Source organism: Polyodon spathula, chromosome 9 (assembly GCF_017654505.1).
Source record: "Polyodon spathula isolate WHYD16114869_AA chromosome 9, ASM1765450v1, whole genome shotgun sequence".
Taxonomy (NCBI): domain Eukaryota; kingdom Metazoa; phylum Chordata; class Actinopteri; order Acipenseriformes; family Polyodontidae; genus Polyodon; species Polyodon spathula.
In genome coordinates, this window is record NC_054542.1 from 36,240,996 (window position 1) to 36,259,788 (window position 18,793).

The 18,793-nt window shown below is 36.2% G+C and overlaps 1 protein-coding gene across 3 annotated transcripts in view; it reads left to right on the forward strand.

The window, feature by feature from the left end:
- Positions 1-951: 951 nt before the first annotated feature.
- Positions 952-18,793, forward strand: part of cfap91 (cilia and flagella associated protein 91) — an 18,271-nt gene continuing 429 nt past the window's right edge. Inside the window, exons 1-18 of one of the 3 annotated variants that reach the window (XM_041259348.1) lie at positions 952-1,199; positions 1,580-1,656; positions 2,151-2,308; positions 3,000-3,083; positions 3,456-3,512; positions 4,034-4,209; positions 4,686-4,863; positions 6,988-7,145; positions 7,754-7,936; positions 8,443-8,576; positions 8,944-9,057; positions 9,516-9,587; positions 11,432-11,578; positions 11,943-12,164; positions 13,217-13,365; positions 16,541-16,632; positions 16,894-17,062; positions 17,173-18,313. In XM_041259348.1, coding sequence (XP_041115282.1) covers positions 1,109-1,199; positions 1,580-1,656; positions 2,151-2,308; positions 3,000-3,083; positions 3,456-3,512; positions 4,034-4,209; positions 4,686-4,863; positions 6,988-7,145; positions 7,754-7,936; positions 8,443-8,576; positions 8,944-9,057; positions 9,516-9,587; positions 11,432-11,578; positions 11,943-12,164; positions 13,217-13,365; positions 16,541-16,632; positions 16,894-17,062; position 17,173 — 2,262 coding nt within the window. In that variant the 5' untranslated portion in view covers positions 952-1,108 and the 3' untranslated portion in view covers positions 17,174-18,313. Of the gene's footprint in view, positions 1,200-1,579; positions 1,657-2,150; positions 2,309-2,999; positions 3,084-3,455; positions 3,513-4,033; positions 4,210-4,685; positions 4,864-6,987; positions 7,146-7,753; positions 7,937-8,442; positions 8,577-8,943; positions 9,058-9,515; positions 9,588-11,431; positions 11,579-11,942; positions 12,165-13,216; positions 13,366-16,540; positions 16,633-16,893; positions 17,063-17,172; positions 18,314-18,793 lie in introns of those variants that run through there. The other 2 variants (XM_041259347.1, XM_041259349.1) reach the window with 2 other exon arrangements.

Here is an 18,793-nt window from a genome sequence, read left to right on the forward strand (position 1 = left end):
ATTGCAATGTTGAAAGAAGAATGGGGCTAAATCAATTTTAAAGAAATCAACACATTAATAGACTTGTGAAACAAACAATGCTAAAGAATATTTACATCATCTGCTTGACAAGACCTACCACCCTGACAACGGTACATGCAATCAAATCCCGCAAGTTGTCAGTTCCGGAGTGCAATACAGTCACAGACAAAGCCGGTCCGCCTGCCGCTATAGTATTATGTTACAGTATTAAATATCACATTTCTCAATTTGTGTCAGTTTTTCGTTAAGTAATGTAAAACCATAAATATTTTCGAACAAAATATTTGCCGAATCACACCCATAAAACCTATTTCGCTGCAGAAATGTTGACGACCTGTTGAAAGTCAGTGGAATTTTATATATTCTTTAGCACGTGAGGAGGATATGCCCCACTTGTTCGATGTGCAGAGGAACATGTTTTTGGATTTGCCCATCAAGCAGTTTAGACTGTTTGGCTGGTCAAGTGAAACATGTTCCAGGGAAGGAAACTGCTGGTCAATTCGGTCTCAATAAATCCTTTTTTCTTCTTCAGAATATTGGGTTATGTAGAGGATATCTTCCAATCCATCTGTCTGTATATCACACTTACATTTTTATATATCTCAGAATTCTGCTGGTCCAATTATGGTGCTATTGAAAGGTGTGTTTCATAGTATTTTCCACTTTCAACCATTAAGACAGCCTTTTTTAAAACAATATTTACATTTTTTGCAGTGTCAACTTTTAAATTACTGATTACGTGTACAATGCATTTATTTATTTTTAATGTTTTACAAATTACCTTCAACTGGTCTATTTAATAACCACTTCCAAACACCCAAGCTGAGAACGTGCATGCCAGCACCTTATCACGTGTGCAGCCGTCTACACTGTAACACTGGTAACCGTTTCCATGGTTGCCGTATTCCGTTTACAATCCACATAGTTACTCTTAAACAAAGATGGAGCCTGAGTGAGAGGGGAAGCTCATCAGAGTACCACAGATTGCAACTCAAAGCAGGCGCATAACCCAGAGGTGGAAGAACTATCTTACGGTTTATTTATAATGTGTATATTTTTAAACTGAAGCCACATTTATTCTACGAAAATGAGTGTGACAGCGACTCAGACAGTTCGCCATGGGGCAGAGAAAGGAAGTCTTGGATACAGACCACATCGAGTGCATGATTATTTGTATGGCAAGTAACTTTATATATTTAACATATTAATGTTAATATATAATATGTGTGAGCTTAATGCGTTTCTGAAAATATATTTTCATAACGTTTTTCAAAACAATTCCAGTGGTATTAACGAAATAGTTTTTTCTGGTCATCCGTGAATGCTCTGTGGGAAATTCTAACAATCTTTTGATCTTTTTGTGAATTAGTTTTCTGAAAAACGTGTCTGATCGTTTAGGGGTGGTTGTTTTTAAGTGAGCCTGGACTGACATTGATTTGTGAAAGGGTTTAAATGCAGTGCAGTCCTAATTATCCAGTAATTTCAACACAACACACACACACACACAGGTGTATATTGTAAATATAGACCTAATGATACTGATATGTTGTTGCTGCAGATCATGTATACACTGTTTCAAGTGAGAAGGATCATGCCAGAGCCAGCTTCAGGGCCCATGCATCTTTAGATCGTGTGGTAAGTACTATTCACTTCATAGTATTTTTGAACAGATTAGGCCTAATAATGCTATCGGATTTGTGAAGTTTTAGATGCCGGATTTACACAATCTTAAAATCTAAGTAGTGCAATAGATCAATCATTGCACCTTTCAACTATGAGCACAGTTGGAAAGATGAGATACAGTATGTATTGAGACTGAAATGCTCAAGGGCTTGGCTTAAGACATGCTAGTGTAGAATCTTTACTAATATAAAAGCCTTTCGTTAGCCTTTGGTGAGCACTTGCTTTCAATAAACAAAGCAAGAGATATATATATATATATATATATATATATATATATATATATATATATATATATATATATATATATATATATATATGGAAAAAGGACAACATACCAGAAACGATGGCAACAAAGTCCCCACACTGTCTTGCAATTAGAGCACTGTTGGACGGTAATGTGTTTATCAGTCCCAACTTTAATAATGCAATTGTTTTTCCCAAAACAGAAAAAAGTTCCGGAGTACAAAGCAATGTTCAGTAACCTGCCTCATCATCCTCGATACACGCTGAGGCTAGAGGCTACAGACCCTGTACCAGCTTTTATAGACCGTCGTTGGAGGGGCAGAACAGAACAGCGAAGACAAGCCCTTCAGCAAATAGCAGCGTAAATATGGGAATATTTTATGTTTTTATTAAGCATCCATGTGATGGGGGCTTATATGTTACTGAAAATCTGATGCTGCCATCACTTTCACCTTTGACCTAAGATAGTAGTCATAGTGTGACCATGTGACATTTTGGTTTTCAGATGATAAAAACCTAACACTGAGACATTGGCTTCATACTCTGTTCTCCTGGTCAAGTTCCATCGAGAGACCCCTTTTTTTTTTTTTACCAAGTTGCTGCCATAGTGAAAGCCTCACATCTTTGATAGTATTTGAGTTAAGTGACTTCATATTAGCAGGGTTATTATATACAGGTAAGCAGTTCATGGTAATGTTTTAGGGTCCTTGAAATTTGATCTAATATGGATTCCATATTTAGGTCATGTGACTTTTCAGTTGTTATCTTACTATTTGGTATACTGATGTATTCAATGATTTTCTCAATTTATTTCATAACAGTGTTGCCCAGTAAACTGCCCACTGTCTTTACAGTTGATACACAGTTATTTCAGACAAGTTCAGTTGCCGTGTTCTATAGCAAAAACAAATGTTTACATTGTTTTAACCACTGATGCAGATCTTTTTCACATACTCATTGCAGTTCATGTTTACTAACCATGCCATTGGAAATGTAATTCCCAGGGATGCTTTTGTTTTTGTTCTCAATCATTTTGATGTTTTTTTTTACAGCTATAACCCAGCTATCAAAATCCAAGATAGCGTGTGTGACCAATCTGATGTTTCAGGGAAAAATTTCTATAAATATTTTAAGCGGTAAGAACTTCAACTGGTGCAACTTTCAGTGTGACATTGGCCTTGACAGAAAGAACAAATATCCCACCCAGTCATTTTTTCTTAGAAGTAAATTGATAACATTTGTGAGACATCTTGCTAAATAAAATGTGTTATCTATTCAAGGATACTAATATATCAAGTAAACAAGAGGACTGAGTGAAGTTCATGGGCAATATGTTTTTAGGAATTCCTATAAATTTATTACCAGTATCTCCTTATCTATTCAGGGATACAAACATATTTAGTAAGTAAGCATACAGACCATTTGTTATATTTTAAAAAAATGACTTAATTAAAATGTTCCATCCACAGTAAAGTGTTTAATTATTTTCTGTGTTTGTCTCTTTCTAGCCCTTCGATTCCATTCTCCCAACATATCCCACCAGAAGTTGTTCTTGCCATACCCAAGTATGTCCTGTAGAATTGTTTTGCTGCATAGATTTTTCAATCACAGTACAGCCAATATACTGTCAATCCTCTGTGTTGTTTATTGGCTAATAAACTATGTTACAGAATTGTGCAAATAAAAACAAAATATTTTTATTCAATGGCCATTATTATTTCAGTAGTTTAGATTCCAAGTTTGCAGGATAACTTGTGCCTGTGACAATTATAATGGGATTCTGACAAAGATGTAAAATCTCCTGAAATCTACAGGTGCTAATGGATACTGTCATCACAACAGAAAAGGATTTTAAAATTCCTCATTACAAATGGAGATGCCCACGATTTTCTGATTTCCTTTATAACCTTCTATTGACTTTCATGAGTGTAAGACTTATTGCAGTCTAATAGCTTTACACATGTTTTTCTAATAGAATCAGCACTAGCACAGCACTATTTATATTTTTATCAGAAGGACACAGTATAACATTACTGACAGGTACTGAAGAAATGTAAAGTGCTGCGATTGCCTTTTCTTTCCCTAGAGCAGATCCCTTTGCACCTCCTAACGGCAGGAGACCTGCAACCCCACTAGTGCGCACAGTAGCTGTACAAACAGATTACAGAGAAAGCGAGGCCCAGACTGATCCCTGCACCCTAGAGTATGTAATAAGGCCTGGTTCAGCTCCGGAGCTCCTGACGCTTGCTACCTTAACATGGGGTATGAATGTACTTAACACCTCTCTGGAAATAAAAATAATGGAAGTCAAAATAAGGATCTATGGTTAAAGAAGCATGTAAAACTGATAATTCATGAGACAATCATGTATTTAATGCATCTATCAAATCACCAGTACGTCTTATACTCTGCACCCCATGCATAGGCACAATTGTAGTTTAAGAACACAGCACATTGTATGGTAAATAACAGTTCCTGAGGATGACCTTTGTTTTTGTTAAGTCATCTGAAGGGTGTCTGTAATTGTGTAAGATACAGTATGATGTAATTTCTCAGTTTGAACAGCCAATGTTATGTGCATAATGTCACGGTTGAAATTAGTCCAGGAGCTGAATCAGAATGACACATGATTGAATAATGTTAACTTCTCTGTACATATTAAGTATCACATAATGGACCCTTTTAAACAGTTTTATTTCATGAGTTAATTGTTTCACACCCCAACTCTATGACACCAGGTCATGGTCTACCATCTGGTGTGGCAGAAGTGGAGATGATAGAGCGGGCAAGAGTGAAGCGTGCCTGGGAAGCAACCCTACCACCGTTAAATGATCTTTCACAACTAGACAAAAGGAGAAGAATGATGGATGAGATGGAAAGACAGGAGTGGGCAATTCGAGAAGCAGAGATAGAGAGGTAAGAATCGGAAGATTACCATCCGCTATCCAATCTGTTGCTCTTGAGGTAGCTGAAGAGTATAAACTGCATCCACACTGGATGCGAGCAAAGTCGCCAAATGTCAATCCACACCAGACGCGACTTGGAAACGATCCAAAAGACTGGAAATAAATACATGCATTCCTATTGGACATACTAGAGATTGGCTGCCCCATTACAGAACAGGTCTTGTTTGGTTACCACCCTGACCTCCGACAACTCTGTTGTAAAATATAGGTTGGACTTGTAAAATCTATAGATCAGAGTTATTGAACATTCCCATTTATCCAACAGTTTTATTGTTATCATTATTATTAGGAGTAATTGTACAGATGTATTTTTTATTTATTTGTTGTGTTACCAGTAGTAGTAGCAGTAGTTGTCTGATTTGAAGCCAGGTACATCTCCAGCTGTCAGAAGACATCTGGACAATAGTAGTATAGTTGAAATGATATTTTCAACAAATTATTTTATTGTTATACATTTATATAGACATCTTACCGCAATCTCAATTGTGTTTCTTTAAAAAATCCTTCTTTAATCCTTTAACTTTTTAAAGTATTTTAAAGTGCAACATTATTATTATTATTATTATTATTATTATTATTATTATTACATTGTTGTTGAGCACTACATAATCACCATCCTTATTATTATTATTATTATTATTATTATTATTATTATTATTATTATTATTATTATCACAATCTGTGTTATTATACTCTTGTCACTTTTATTTAGTTTTTCCTTTTAAAACAGTCCAGTGAACGTGACAGAAAATGCTTTATAAATATGGCTTATAATCTTCAAAACTCTGTATGAGCTTGGTAAGGTTGGGATGCTTGTGTTGCTGGCTTTGTTTTACAATGTATAGAATAGTAGGACCTCGATAATATTTTTGTTTGGTGAATCTCCACAAAACTTAACTATGCATATGTAAAGACCTTCTTCTTGTCACGGATTTGTGGCACAGAACAATTTAGAGAACCAAACGTTATTTATCATAAAAACAAACAAACCAAAAAAAAAAAAAAAAAAAAGCCACTTTTCTGTTTTGAGGCACGATTTGTATTGAGGTGTGATTTGTTTTGAGGCATGTGTTTGACGTGTGTGACTTCTAAATTCTTTGCTTGCATCCAGTGTGGATACTGTTTTAAAAGACAATGGGTCAATAGCAATGATCTAAACAGAGAAGGATCTAAGTACCTCTCTTTAAGCCTATTAATCCAGTTTGTATTACTCTGGGGTCTTTCTATCAAAATTAAACACAAAATGTGGAACAAAAGAGGTCTTCCATAGAGACAGTTTACTAGTTATAGTGTATGTGCCGTTGTTTTTAGATGTAAAATGGAACCCAGTGTATTGTCCAATATCTCTAACATTATTTCACCTTGGTTTAATGGTCATCTGTGATCATGTTGACAAGGGAACCTGTCCAAATTGTTCATTTAATTGGTCACATCAATATGTGGATTACTTGCATCAATTCAACCAGTATGTGGCAGGAAATGTTAATGTATTTCTAATACAGTAGCTTCTTCACTTGCAAAATTGAAATGAGAACAATATTTACAAACCTGCGTATTGGCAATGGAGGATTCTGTGTTGTCTTGTTTTTACCAAAAGTATGAAAACATAACATAACCTGAACATTTTGTCTCCATAGTTTGGAATGTATGTAGTGGGTGCTAGGCATTATTATTACACAGGGTATTGTGTATGTTATTTTGAAAAATAATTTCCATGTCTGTCCTTTCCTTGGCTCAGTTGCATCACAGTGTTTCACATTTTATAAAAACAATTGTAGCCCTGCTTTGAGTTCATTCACAACAACAAACAGTAGAACTGAGAACCAACTGTGTGTCCAGGCTTGTTAACATTGATTTTGCATGATAGAGGTCCAGCGGTGGGACTTCCCTGTGCTTTTTACATATTTTTTGTTTGTTTATTTTACCAGCAGAGGGAAGCAGTGGGCTCCAAATAGTTTCTGCTGCACAGCACTGTTCGCTGTTCATTTTCCTGCACTTTAATTTATCTTGTTGGTGGTTTGTCATTTAGAAGCTGTTTAGTGATTGGCATCTCTTTGTTTCCAATGACAACCAGGTTGCAGGAGGCCCGTCTGGAGGTGCTGAAGAAACTCCTGAAGCAGCGTGAAGATAAGCAACAGGAAGCAAACACGAAACGTCTCGACAACCTGTGGTCCAAACACCAGCATAAGAAGGAGGAGAAAATCAGGAGAATTCGTAATAATCACATCAAGGGTGTGTGGGGTTTTACTTACTTTATTTTATTACAGTAATCTGGTCCTATCCTACAAATCTTCAGAATATATTTCATGTCAAGACTTTAAGCAAGTCCCCACCTGAGACTCAGCTCCAGTAGGCTGTGACTTTTTTAAAGATGTGAACAGATCTGTTTAGATTCAGGTTAAGACTTGGTTGAAACTTGCTAAGAACATTATTTAGTACGTTACTGAAAGTTTAACCTGAGAGTATATGGGGGCTTGCTTTCTGTCTTCTGACAGACTACCAGTATGGCAATTTCTGTATTGTTTTTTGCTGAGAACTATTTATCTAAATGGGATTAAACTAAGTTAGGAATTTTTTTTGTTTAAATATTATAATGGGGAATATAGAGACATGGGAATATATTTCATGATACTAATAGCTCTAATATTGTATTTATACAACATGTACGACATTCACTGACTTTAAAATTCTGTAATTCAACTATATAGCTGAATACCCTTTGGTCTTATTTCAAGAAGCTGCTGTCAGTTCTAGTCTCGAGTTTGAGTTTGTAATAGTCAGTAAACTCCTAAAAAAGTATTTCTGTTTGAGGATAATAATAAATGTATATTTCTTTCTAGCTATAAGGAAACTTACTGCAAAGATGAAGAATGTTGAGGGGAAACTGGAGCAGCGGGACTTCATTAAGGAGTATGCGGATTATGGTTCACAAACATATGCCCCTCTACCTCGGATTGGTTTTTTTCCAGATCGTAACTCTGAGCGATATGTTGTGAAAAGCCGATTCCTTAGTACTTTTGAAGGTAAATTATTTTCCCTTTGCTAACCTTTTAATAAATAGGTGCTTGGAAAACTTGACAAATGCTCCTCTCATCTGAGAACCTGGGATGTTCTTTCACTGTTACACATATCCAACTGGCGTTAGATGAGATGCATGTTTTCCACACTGTAGGTAACAAGCTACAATCTTTTCAAACTATTTATTGCAAATATAAAATCTTGCTGTCAGGCCAGTCTTGAAAACACCAACATCTGTTTTTAATAGACCGCTTCCCTTTTTCCTCGTTAGAAAGTAATATATATGTGTGTGTGTGTGTTTTTTTATAATACTTATCCACATATAATTGTATTTATTATATATATATATATATATTATAATATATCCCTTATATATATACTATTATATTTATATATCCCCAAAGTCTAAACACTGGCATAAGCGGAGCTATATATATATATATATATATATATATATATATATTTATATTCTTTCTGTTAAGACTTATCCACTCGTATTTCTATCGTTAAGGCTTGATGGAACTGGAAGCATCCCTTCCGGATTTTGTGACGCAGCCACGGATAAAAGCACCAAAACCCAAAGCTAACACTGGGTTCATCAAGCGAGCTGCACGTCGAGAACTGGAGTTGTCAGAGATTCATCAGGTAATGCCATGATAACTTGAGGGAGTATCAAGTCACAAGGATTTATCAGGGAAAACGCACGTCTCCAAATACAGTACACTTAATGCGTCTGTTTATTGCTGTTGGTGGGGGGGGGATGCTTTGGACTTTACTTTTGTAAAGGTCCTGTGTTTTAAATAAGCCAGTTCTGTGCTACTAGGATTTGGAATAGCATTGAAAGTGGATGGCAGAGAGATTCAATTAAATGGTAACTACAGGGATTGACCCTTCAAGGTAGTGGCCAAGTGGACAAGACAGGTTTAGTGGTAGCACAGTGTAGATTTATACAGTACAGAATGTTAGATGTGGAACTTGTGGGGGGGAAAAACATTGTGAATTTTAACTGTAGGCTCTAAAAGATGAGAAGACAAAAAGTGAAGAGAAGAAGCCATTGCGGTTCCTGCAGAAGATAGAAAAGCCAATTCCACGTCCCACAACTCCTACTGTTCAAGCACCACCTCAGGTAACGTCCATTGAAGCATGACATTGCATCCCATATATGTATATTGTTTGAAAATGTAAATAAAACAAGTAAAAATACATACATTCATAATGGTTAATTGGTACTAATCAGATTGCAAGTTTATTCAGCAAATTATTTAGTTTATTGTTTTTTGAATATTTGAAAAGCTTTAGGAGTTACTTAATATATATTTTTTAATTTTAATAAAACTGTTATGGACTGTTAGTTTTGTTTTTGTTTTTAACAAAAGCTTAGAAATGTTTAATGAATACCATTCTTCATTAATCAATCAAAAAATACTTTTGCAAAAAAAAAGCACATATTGAGCACATATTTTTTTTGTTTTTTAAAAAATTAAATATTTCTAAATTGTAAGTGTTCTTCACTAGTACCTTCCTGTTCATTAACCACTGTTGCAAAAAGGAAGGATTAATGCGGTTTTCTTTTTAATTCATCAGGAAGAGGAGGAGAAAGAACTTGCAGTAATTTACCTGCAGAAACTCTTAAGAGGACGAGCCATTCAAAATATGGTGAGTCGTTTTTAATTAGTATTCTTGGTTAAAAGGTGGATGTATAAAAGGTTACGTGAGAATGCAAATCCTAAAAATTAAAATCCTAATCCTAAATTAAAAATAAATGTATGCACTATCATTGTATCCACTGTTAACCTGTCTTACTCTCAGATCTCCTCTATTTGAAGTTAGGCAGTGTAAGTACTGTACGTTGTCATGTAAGTAATATACATGTGATGTTAAAGGGTTTTAATGTATACCAAATACAGCAATACACTGATTAATTACTTACTATAAACTGTAATGCATTTCAATGGTAAACTGTTGGGATTTCTATGCACGTTGGACTAATCTGTCAAGTGTCGGCTTTAAAACTCCAAGTGTTCATTGCAACGTTACTACACTAAAGAGTTACAAAGCAAGCTTTCTTCCACTGTAGGTGTGTCTGATAGTAGAAAATTGCCCATATATAAGAAACCACAGTCATTAACTCCACAACAGCCAATTACTGGATTCTGTCGAGTCAACACCCCGGTTTGAATGATCGCCCTACCCCAACTTTTAGCTGAAAGTCAAATTTTCACCATTCATTTCCGGTTTTTAGTAACCATGAGCAAATAATGCCTGAGGGGGAATATCGCAGGGCACGTGAATAATAAAAAACTGCCTAGAAGTAGTTTCTGTGTGCGTTAATGATTCAGGTTGGGGTTAGTGTGAAGGTTCAGTTCAGATAACGAAGACGTGAAGTCCGGCAGTTTCAGATGAGATGATACAGACTCTGCAGTCTGACTGATTACATTTCCTGTTACAATCCATATTTTTGATTTTTTTCTTTTTCTTTTTTTTTTTTTGCAAGAGCTTGTAACTCAGGCACCATTTTTTTGTATTGATCATTTTAATGCTATAGGGCTACTTTGGGATTTATGATTTTATGTTGTGTTTTCACACTAGACACTGCAATCTCTTACTTGCAGAGATTATGTAAAGCCCTTTATTTCACATGTTTATGTGCTTTCTAAATGTAGCGAATTTTATTTTAGCGTTTTTCACATACACATGGGTTTTCATGATGCGGTTTTGCACTGGAGACTGCAGCTTTAAAGTTGAATGTTTGTTTTGTGAAAAAGTTTGAATTGACAAAACAGTGGACATACTGCAGCAGCTTTGAATTGTACTTCACAAGTCAATAAATATGTTAACAGCACTTCTTGATTCTGTAGCGTGACTGTGTGCTGTGCTCTACCTTTGGATTTTGAAGCTTGCCTAATTGTAAAAGTAATCTATCTACCTAATGTTAAAAAAACTCCCTGTGCAATAATGCCTATAATTTCGCCCCTGCCTGTGTTAATAGTATACTGTACTGGTAATTGAAAGTCCATTACAAAGGTGTACATTTATTTACTTTGAGTTAAGGGATAACGTAAATTAGACATACAAAGTTTTCCGTTCAGTAACCTTTGTCCACTCTCCAAATACTATAATAACATACCTTTCTTCTCCTGAATGTGGGAGCAGTCATTTCTTTCGTCTTTCTCCAAACACAAGTGAATACACAGTTCATACTGTATTATCACTTTAAATATTTTAACTGATCCTACTAACATTTTTTTGTTTATTTTCTTTCAGAAAAGGGGACAGTATTTCTCAGTCAATTGTACGGTATAATTAAATTTGCCAGTGTGCAAGCTCTATCCCAATTATGCTACTTCTTGTTCTTCAGTATGTAGAATATTAAATAAAAAAGCATCTTATTAGTTATCCCTTTACTTCAGCATGTATTTCTTTTGATAGAGTTTTGAATAAAAAGTATATTACACATTAAAAAGATAATCAAGCCGGTGTTCCTCTTTGAACTTGTTCAGATGTTTGAAGGCAAAGAGAAGCGTTTGGAGTTGATTCAGGAGCTCCGGACTACACATGCTCTACAGGAGGATAAACAACTGTTAAAGAAAGCTGAGAAACAGATCACACTGGCATTACAGCGCCAAAGAGACATGCACCAGCACAAGGTGAGAGCAAAGCACATTTAGATTTAGCAAAGTAACACAACTTCTTCTTACCAACGCACATAGTATGTTAGTAAAACCATACTGTGACCTTAAGAAAATCCCTATTTGAGGTCAATATTCCTAATATTCCTAATAAAGGACTGATTTGCTATTTGGTCTTACTCTACTTTCAGACACAACCTTGAGAAAGACAGAGTACACTATAACAAGTGCTGCTTAATTTCGCTGTTCAAGTTGTCTTGTTGCAAACTATTCACCTTGTGTAATTAAGGTAGAATAAGGTCTTAACTCGTACTTATTATTTGAAAATAATAACTTAAAAACTTTTTAAAAATGTTAAAACAGTTTTTTGTGCCTCTTCTAGTTATCGGTCATTGAAAGCCACCAGTCAAATTTAGAAGGGGGCATTCTGGCAGACATGTTTGACTTCCTCTCCAAAGAGCTGGTTCGACTGCAGGAAGAGCGACGTATTCATGCATTTGCCATGCTAGCAGAGAGAGACAGACGAATCCGGGAGGCTGAGGAGAGCGGCCGTCGCCAAGTAGAGGAGAGGCGCAGACGTGAAGAGGATGAGATTTTCAGACAGGTAGTGTGTCTTACAAATGAACAAATGACTATACGGTGTACTTTTTAATATCGTTTTCTTAGTATGTCAACATTTTTAACTCTGAAGTGTGTCATATTCGTAATGAATTCCAACAAAGATATCAAAACTGCAATGACCAAAAGTAGCAGTGTATGTAGCAGAGCACTTAATAGTTGAAGCCTATAACATCAACACTTTCAGTTGACAACAACGTTATTAATAGTATATGTAAATGATTGTCTAAAGAGCTCATACACTTATGGGCCTGTATGCGGGACTATTGTACAAAAGAGTTGAAGAGTCAGTAAAAAGTGAACTTGCAATGCTGGTCTATAGTAATGCGCATATATATATATATATATATATATATATATATATATATATATATATATATATATATATATATAACAGCCCCCACGCCTTGCATTTACACTTAACTTCAGCTTTGGGGAGCTTATACTTGAAGACAGGTCAGTGGGTTTAACGGTTTTCTGATATTAAGTTTACCAAAGAGCCTATTTGTGTGATTACTGTATATGGTACTCTCTTGCCTTGATTAAGGCATAATACTTTCTTGGCATGCAGTATGGGCTTGGATAACCTGTATCCCCATTTTGTGACTCCCAAGCCTATGAAACACCAGGAAATATTCAAGCAGATTTTCAAGATTGTTTTGATGTTTTCCACAATAGACAACTCAGGTCTGCCTGGCAAAACAGGAAACCATTAACATGTTAGTTAATATACAGTGAATTTAAATATAGATAAAATGGAAAGGATTTACAAAAGTGAACATTGATTTATCAGTTATTGATATTTTATTTAATAAAATAGAAAGCAGATTATTGCAATGCTATTTATCAACAATAAAAATGTTAATAATATAATGTTATAAATAATATAAATACGATTTTATTTATGCTTACATCAAGGTAAACAATTGCACATCAGAAAAGTACTGACACGTTTATGCAGATATGTTATTATATTGTTGCTGTTGCTTTGTATTTAAGACTTGTGTATTTGAAAAGTTTACTTTACATTCCTTTAAGGTTGTCCAGGTGCACCAGGAAAGTGTTGAATCATATCTGGAAGATATCATTCTGGATACAATTGAGAAGACAGCAGATGAACAAGCCAGGGATGAGATTCACAGAGTGGCTGAGGAGGTCAATCATATTGCTTACGAAATGGAGAAAACGTATGTATTTTCATGCTATAATCATAATTGAAGAAATCAGTGAACACATGTCCCCAGAGCTCCCATGATGAACAGTTTGCAGGATCATCAACTAATTTTCATGCAAAATATTTAACCATAACGTTGATTTAAAAAGAAATGCACCAATTTAAAACTAGCTATTGGCAGCAAGTTTTAGTTGGCCCAGTTCAAGGCAGAGAAAAGGACCTCAGTGAGGCCTGTGACAGCCCCTATCTCACACCACTCTGTTAGTATGTTTTTACAATGATTTGTTTAGACTGCAATTAATGCAGTAATCCACTGTGTATCTGCCCGTCACATATCTGCCCTAGCCGTTTATCTGCCACGATCAACCTCTTCAGCAGCGTTAGTTTATTATTGAACAGAGAAGATTAGTTCAGATATTGTAGATCCTACCAAAGTTTTCGTACACTGTGTTGTATGTGATCCGTGCACTGCCATTGCTGGTAGTGTCATGTGAGCTGTTCGGCGTATTGATATGTAAATAAATCTTGTTCGCCTGCGGGCTTATCAACTTCAACCTCCATCTCAATCTCCTGCCTGTCACTCAGCAGCGAACGCAAGCATCGACTTGGCAGATGGCTACCCTGCCACAAGCATTAATTCCCTTTATCTTTCTAAACAAGGGGCTTAGGGGAACTCACCACTAAAAGCAGAATCTTAAAACAGTAATTACGTGAGTAATTGTTACAGCTGTGTATAATGGTATTTAAAACAGGATTCATTCATCCGACCTTACATATCCACCCTTACTCTGGTCCCACCACAGTCGGATGGATATGCAACAAATTACTGTATATGAATATATTGCACCACCAGGTGGCAGACTTCCAGTTGTGTATGAGCAGAGATCTTTCTATAGGCAGTTATTTCGAAGTCTGAAAGAAGAAATGCAACATGTGTGTTGCTTTAGTATTGCTAGATTATGTCGTTGGACTTCAACAGAAAGGCATTTCCAAGCAACCAACAAGTAAATAAACGGAACAGCCAATATTACTAACCTGACGGCCAAGTAAATAAGTACTGTCATCAGAACTGGATCTATCAAAGAGGAGATTAAATGTTTAAGAGATACAAATGGCAGAGGAAGAAAAAAAAATAGCAAATATGTTAAATGATTACTTTTCACAAGTTTTTACAAAGGAAGATACTGACAACATGCCCCACATGTCATCCAGTTCCTATCCAGTTTTAAATAACTTTAGCATAACTGAGGCAGAAGTGTTAAAGGGACTAGGAGCTCTTAAAATAAACAAATCCCCTGGGCCGGATGAGATCCTCCCAGTAGTACTCAAAGAAATGAAAGAAGTAATTTACAAACCGCTAACCAAGATCATGCAGCAGTCTCTTGACACAGGGGTGGTACCGACAGACTGGAAAATTGCAAACGTAATACCGATCCACAAAAAGGGAAACAAAACTGAACCAGGTAACTACAGACCAGTAAGCCTGACTTCTATTATATGCAAACTTATGGAAACTATAATAAGAGCCAAAATGGAAAATTACCTATATGGTAACAGAGTACTGGGAGACAGTCAACATGGTTTTAGGAAAGGGAGATCGTGCCTAACTAACTTGCTTGATTTTTTTGAGGATGCAACATCGATAATGGATAATTGCAAAGCATATGACATGGTTTATTTAGATTTCCAGAAAGCTTTTGACAAAGTCCCGCACAAAAGATTAATTCTCAAACTGAACGCAGTTGGGATTCAAGGAAACACATGTACATGGATTAGGGAGTGGTTAACATGTAGAAAACAGAAAGTACTGATTAGAGGAAAAACCTCAGAATGGAGTGTGGTAACCAGCGGTGTACCACAGGGATCAGTATTAGGTCCTCTGCTATTCCTAATCTACATTAATGATTTAGATTCTGGTATAGTAAGCAAACTTGTTAAATTTGCAGACGACACAAAAGTAGGAGGAGTGGCAAACACTGTTGCAGCAGCAAAGGTCATTCAAAATGATCTAGACAAGATTCAGAACTGGGCAGACACACATGGCAAATGACATTTAATAGAGAAAAGTGTAAGGTACTGCACGCAGGAAATAAAAATGTACATTATAAATATCATATGGGAGATATTGAAATTGGAGAAGGAATCTATGAAAAAGACCTAGGAGTTTTTGTTGACTCAGAAATGTCTTCATCTAGACAATGTGGGGAAGCTATAAAAAAGGCTAACAAGATGCTCGGATACATTGTGAAAAGTGTTGAATTTAAATCAAGGGAAGTAATGTTAAAACTGTACAATGCACTTGTAAGACCTCATCTTGAATATTGTGTGCAGTTCTGGTCACCTCGCTATAAAAAAGATATTGCTGCTCTAGAAAGAGTGCAAAGAAGAGCGACCAGAATTATTCCGGGCTTAAAAGGCATGTCATATGCAGACAGGCTAAAAGAATTGAATCTGTTCAGTCTTGAACAAAGAAGACTACGTGGCGACCTAATTCAAGCATTCAAAATTCTAAAAGGTATTGACAGTGTGGACGCAAGGGACTTTTTCAGCCTGAAAAAAGAAACAAGGACCAGGGGTCACAAATGGAGTTTAGAAAAAGGGGCATTCAGAACAGAAAATAGGAGACACTTTTTTACACAGAGAATTGTGAGGGTCTGGAATCAACTCCCCAGTAATGTTGTTGAAGCTGACACCCTGGGATCCTTCAAGAAGCTGCTTGATGAGATTTTGGGATCAATAAGCTACTAACAACCAAACGAGCAAGATCCTCTCGTTTGTAAACTTTCTTATGTTCTTATGTTCTTATCTGTGACCCAACCTAGGCTAACCAATGCAGGTGTACTGACATTTCAGCACAATGTTTATTTTTCATCAAAGAAAGATGGTAAGAGGCTTTTTTATTTTGCTAAATCACATATGTACTAATCGCATATGTATCTAAATGAGATATTATATTGTAGCTCTGCCAAGTCTAGTAGAGGCATGGGCTTGCTAACGAAAAACCCAGAAAAAAGGAGTAACAGGTCTATACCTAGCAAAATGAAAGTTTGTGGCCAGTACAAGCCAGTGAAGCAGAAAAGCTAAAAGTAAATGGCACAGTCCGTTAGATCCATTAAATACTTAAATATTTTTAAACTGTAAAGATTAATTCCACAATAGTATTCTAACCAGTTATGTTTTATCATCAGCCGGACACATCTTCAGTCTAAAGAAATTGTTGCAGAGCTGGTATACAGTTTCCTCATCCCTGAAGTACAGAAAATTACTGTCAGAGATAGAGGTGGGTACTATGGGGCACACCGGTCTGGAAACAGATATGGGGTTACAAGAAGTATTTTGTGGTCTGTAGATCAATAGAAAACAACAAGAAGCCACATGTGGCTCAGTGTAACTCATATTTAGTCTCAATCAGCAACAAAAGACAGCTCTTTTTGTAATAGTCTTTGTCTTTTTAAAAAAATATTTATTCTTCATTATCCTATGAAAGTTCTCCATTTATGATGGTGTTTTATCTTGAATTTAAATTCCTTTCCTGTACCAGTGCGGCAGTCCCAGCGTAAGCACCTGCTTGCAGCCCACAGAATAGTCCATGCTACGACTGAGACCAGCCAGGGGGTTACTGAGAGGCTGGACTCCCCTGCTACTAGTGCTGCAAGAAAAGTGCTAGAGGAAATGTTAACACAGACTGAGACTGACAGTGAGCCTTCATGGTGAGTTAGTCTGTCAAGACTACCAATACGATCACTACTGGTTTCTTCAGTATACACTAGTAGCTAATGGTGGTAGACCAGAACCCTGTGTTATCATTTCCCATCTGCAGAAATTGAAGATGCATGCTGCATGTTGGAAAAGTCAGTAACCAGGTTTACAGATGGCACCCCTTCCCGACACACTAAAATATTATCAACGCGTACAACCAACTGGTGGAAAAAGCATTGTCAGAGATCTAATCTCTAATGTTATTTCATGTTCACTATTTATGTTAATTGGGTCACCGAACATGTGATAAAAGTGCCTAAGTTAAAAAATCTGTTTATTGTTAAAATCATTTCAACCATAGCTGGCTCTGCTGCAATTTTACATTGTATGTCCTGTTTTTTGTTAGTGGATCCAAATATCACTGTTAAGTATGTTGATATCAAGCCATAGCCTAGAGTTCACAATGAATTTTAAGTTAGTTCATTCCTTATGCTTTAAAAACCACAGTGAATCTGCTTATCTTCAGTGAGTTAGCCCATTTAGAGCCTTAAAACCACCTCTTCTGGAGATAATCCATGTCATGCTGGGAGTTGCTGACCACACCAACATGATCGCAGCTCTTGTCGGATATTCTGCACCTGCCTATTCAGCCCTGTGATGGAACTTAGAGTGGGCAGAAAATCACGATATTACATTGATTAATTAAAAAAATGTAAAGACTATGTTATTGCACCTATATTTCTTTCATTGAGTTTTATTATTTTAGGCTTCAAACTCACTATTTCTTTACACTGTAATTGCAGGAAGGATTGTCTTAAAAGTGTTACAGAACCCCATGTATTGATTACAAGAAACACGTTACAGTACTGTACCTTTGCTGTATCCTGTTTTGTCCGTATCCCAGCAATTATCTTTTCAGTATATTCCAGAGTCTTGATATTTTTTTATTCACACATCATACGTAAACAAACTAGGGAATTACTTTTTTTTTCTACTTTTACCCTGGAACATTTTTTTAGGAGAAATGTTTTTGTTTTTTTCCCCCTCAAGTGGTGTTATCCAGTTTGTACTCCCTGCTGCAACATTGTTGGTGCTCTGGTTGAAATGAGTGTCGTTTCGTGGGAACAGAAAACCAGCATTGTTGCAGGAGGGAGTGTGATCTGGATACACTACAGTCCTAAGTAAATGTTAAGAAATGTCTTGCCCCGTTGACCCATGATGTATGATTCAAAATTTAAAAAGAGTTGGCAATATGTTTAAAAATATAAGACTGCATGTAACAGGGCGAGCAGCCCTGTACAGTTATTTTTAGAACAGGGTCTCCCCCTGGATCGTATTTGTATTTGTTTATTATGATTTATTTATTGTATTTGTTATTGTTTTGATGGCGAAAGCCGTGGTTATTGTTTTTATATTTAGATAGTGTATTTAAAAATGACGATGTAGCCGCGTTTGTTTTGTTTTTGTTTTGTTTTTATGTAAATATGTTCTGGGAGAGACGAGATTGGCAGCCCGTCCTCTGCCAGTTGCTAATTTTAAAACAGAATGGCAGAATGTGGCCGAGGGTAATGAGAGAATTGAGAGTTTAACCCCTCGGCTATAGTAAATAAAAGCCTGCAGATCTCTGCACTCTGGGTGGGTGTGTTCAGAGGAGGAACGAGAGGGAGCAAGAGAAAAACTTTAAAATAATAGAGGATCTGTGAAGGCTACTGCCCAGCTGGACTTGTGTTTTGTGTGCAAGA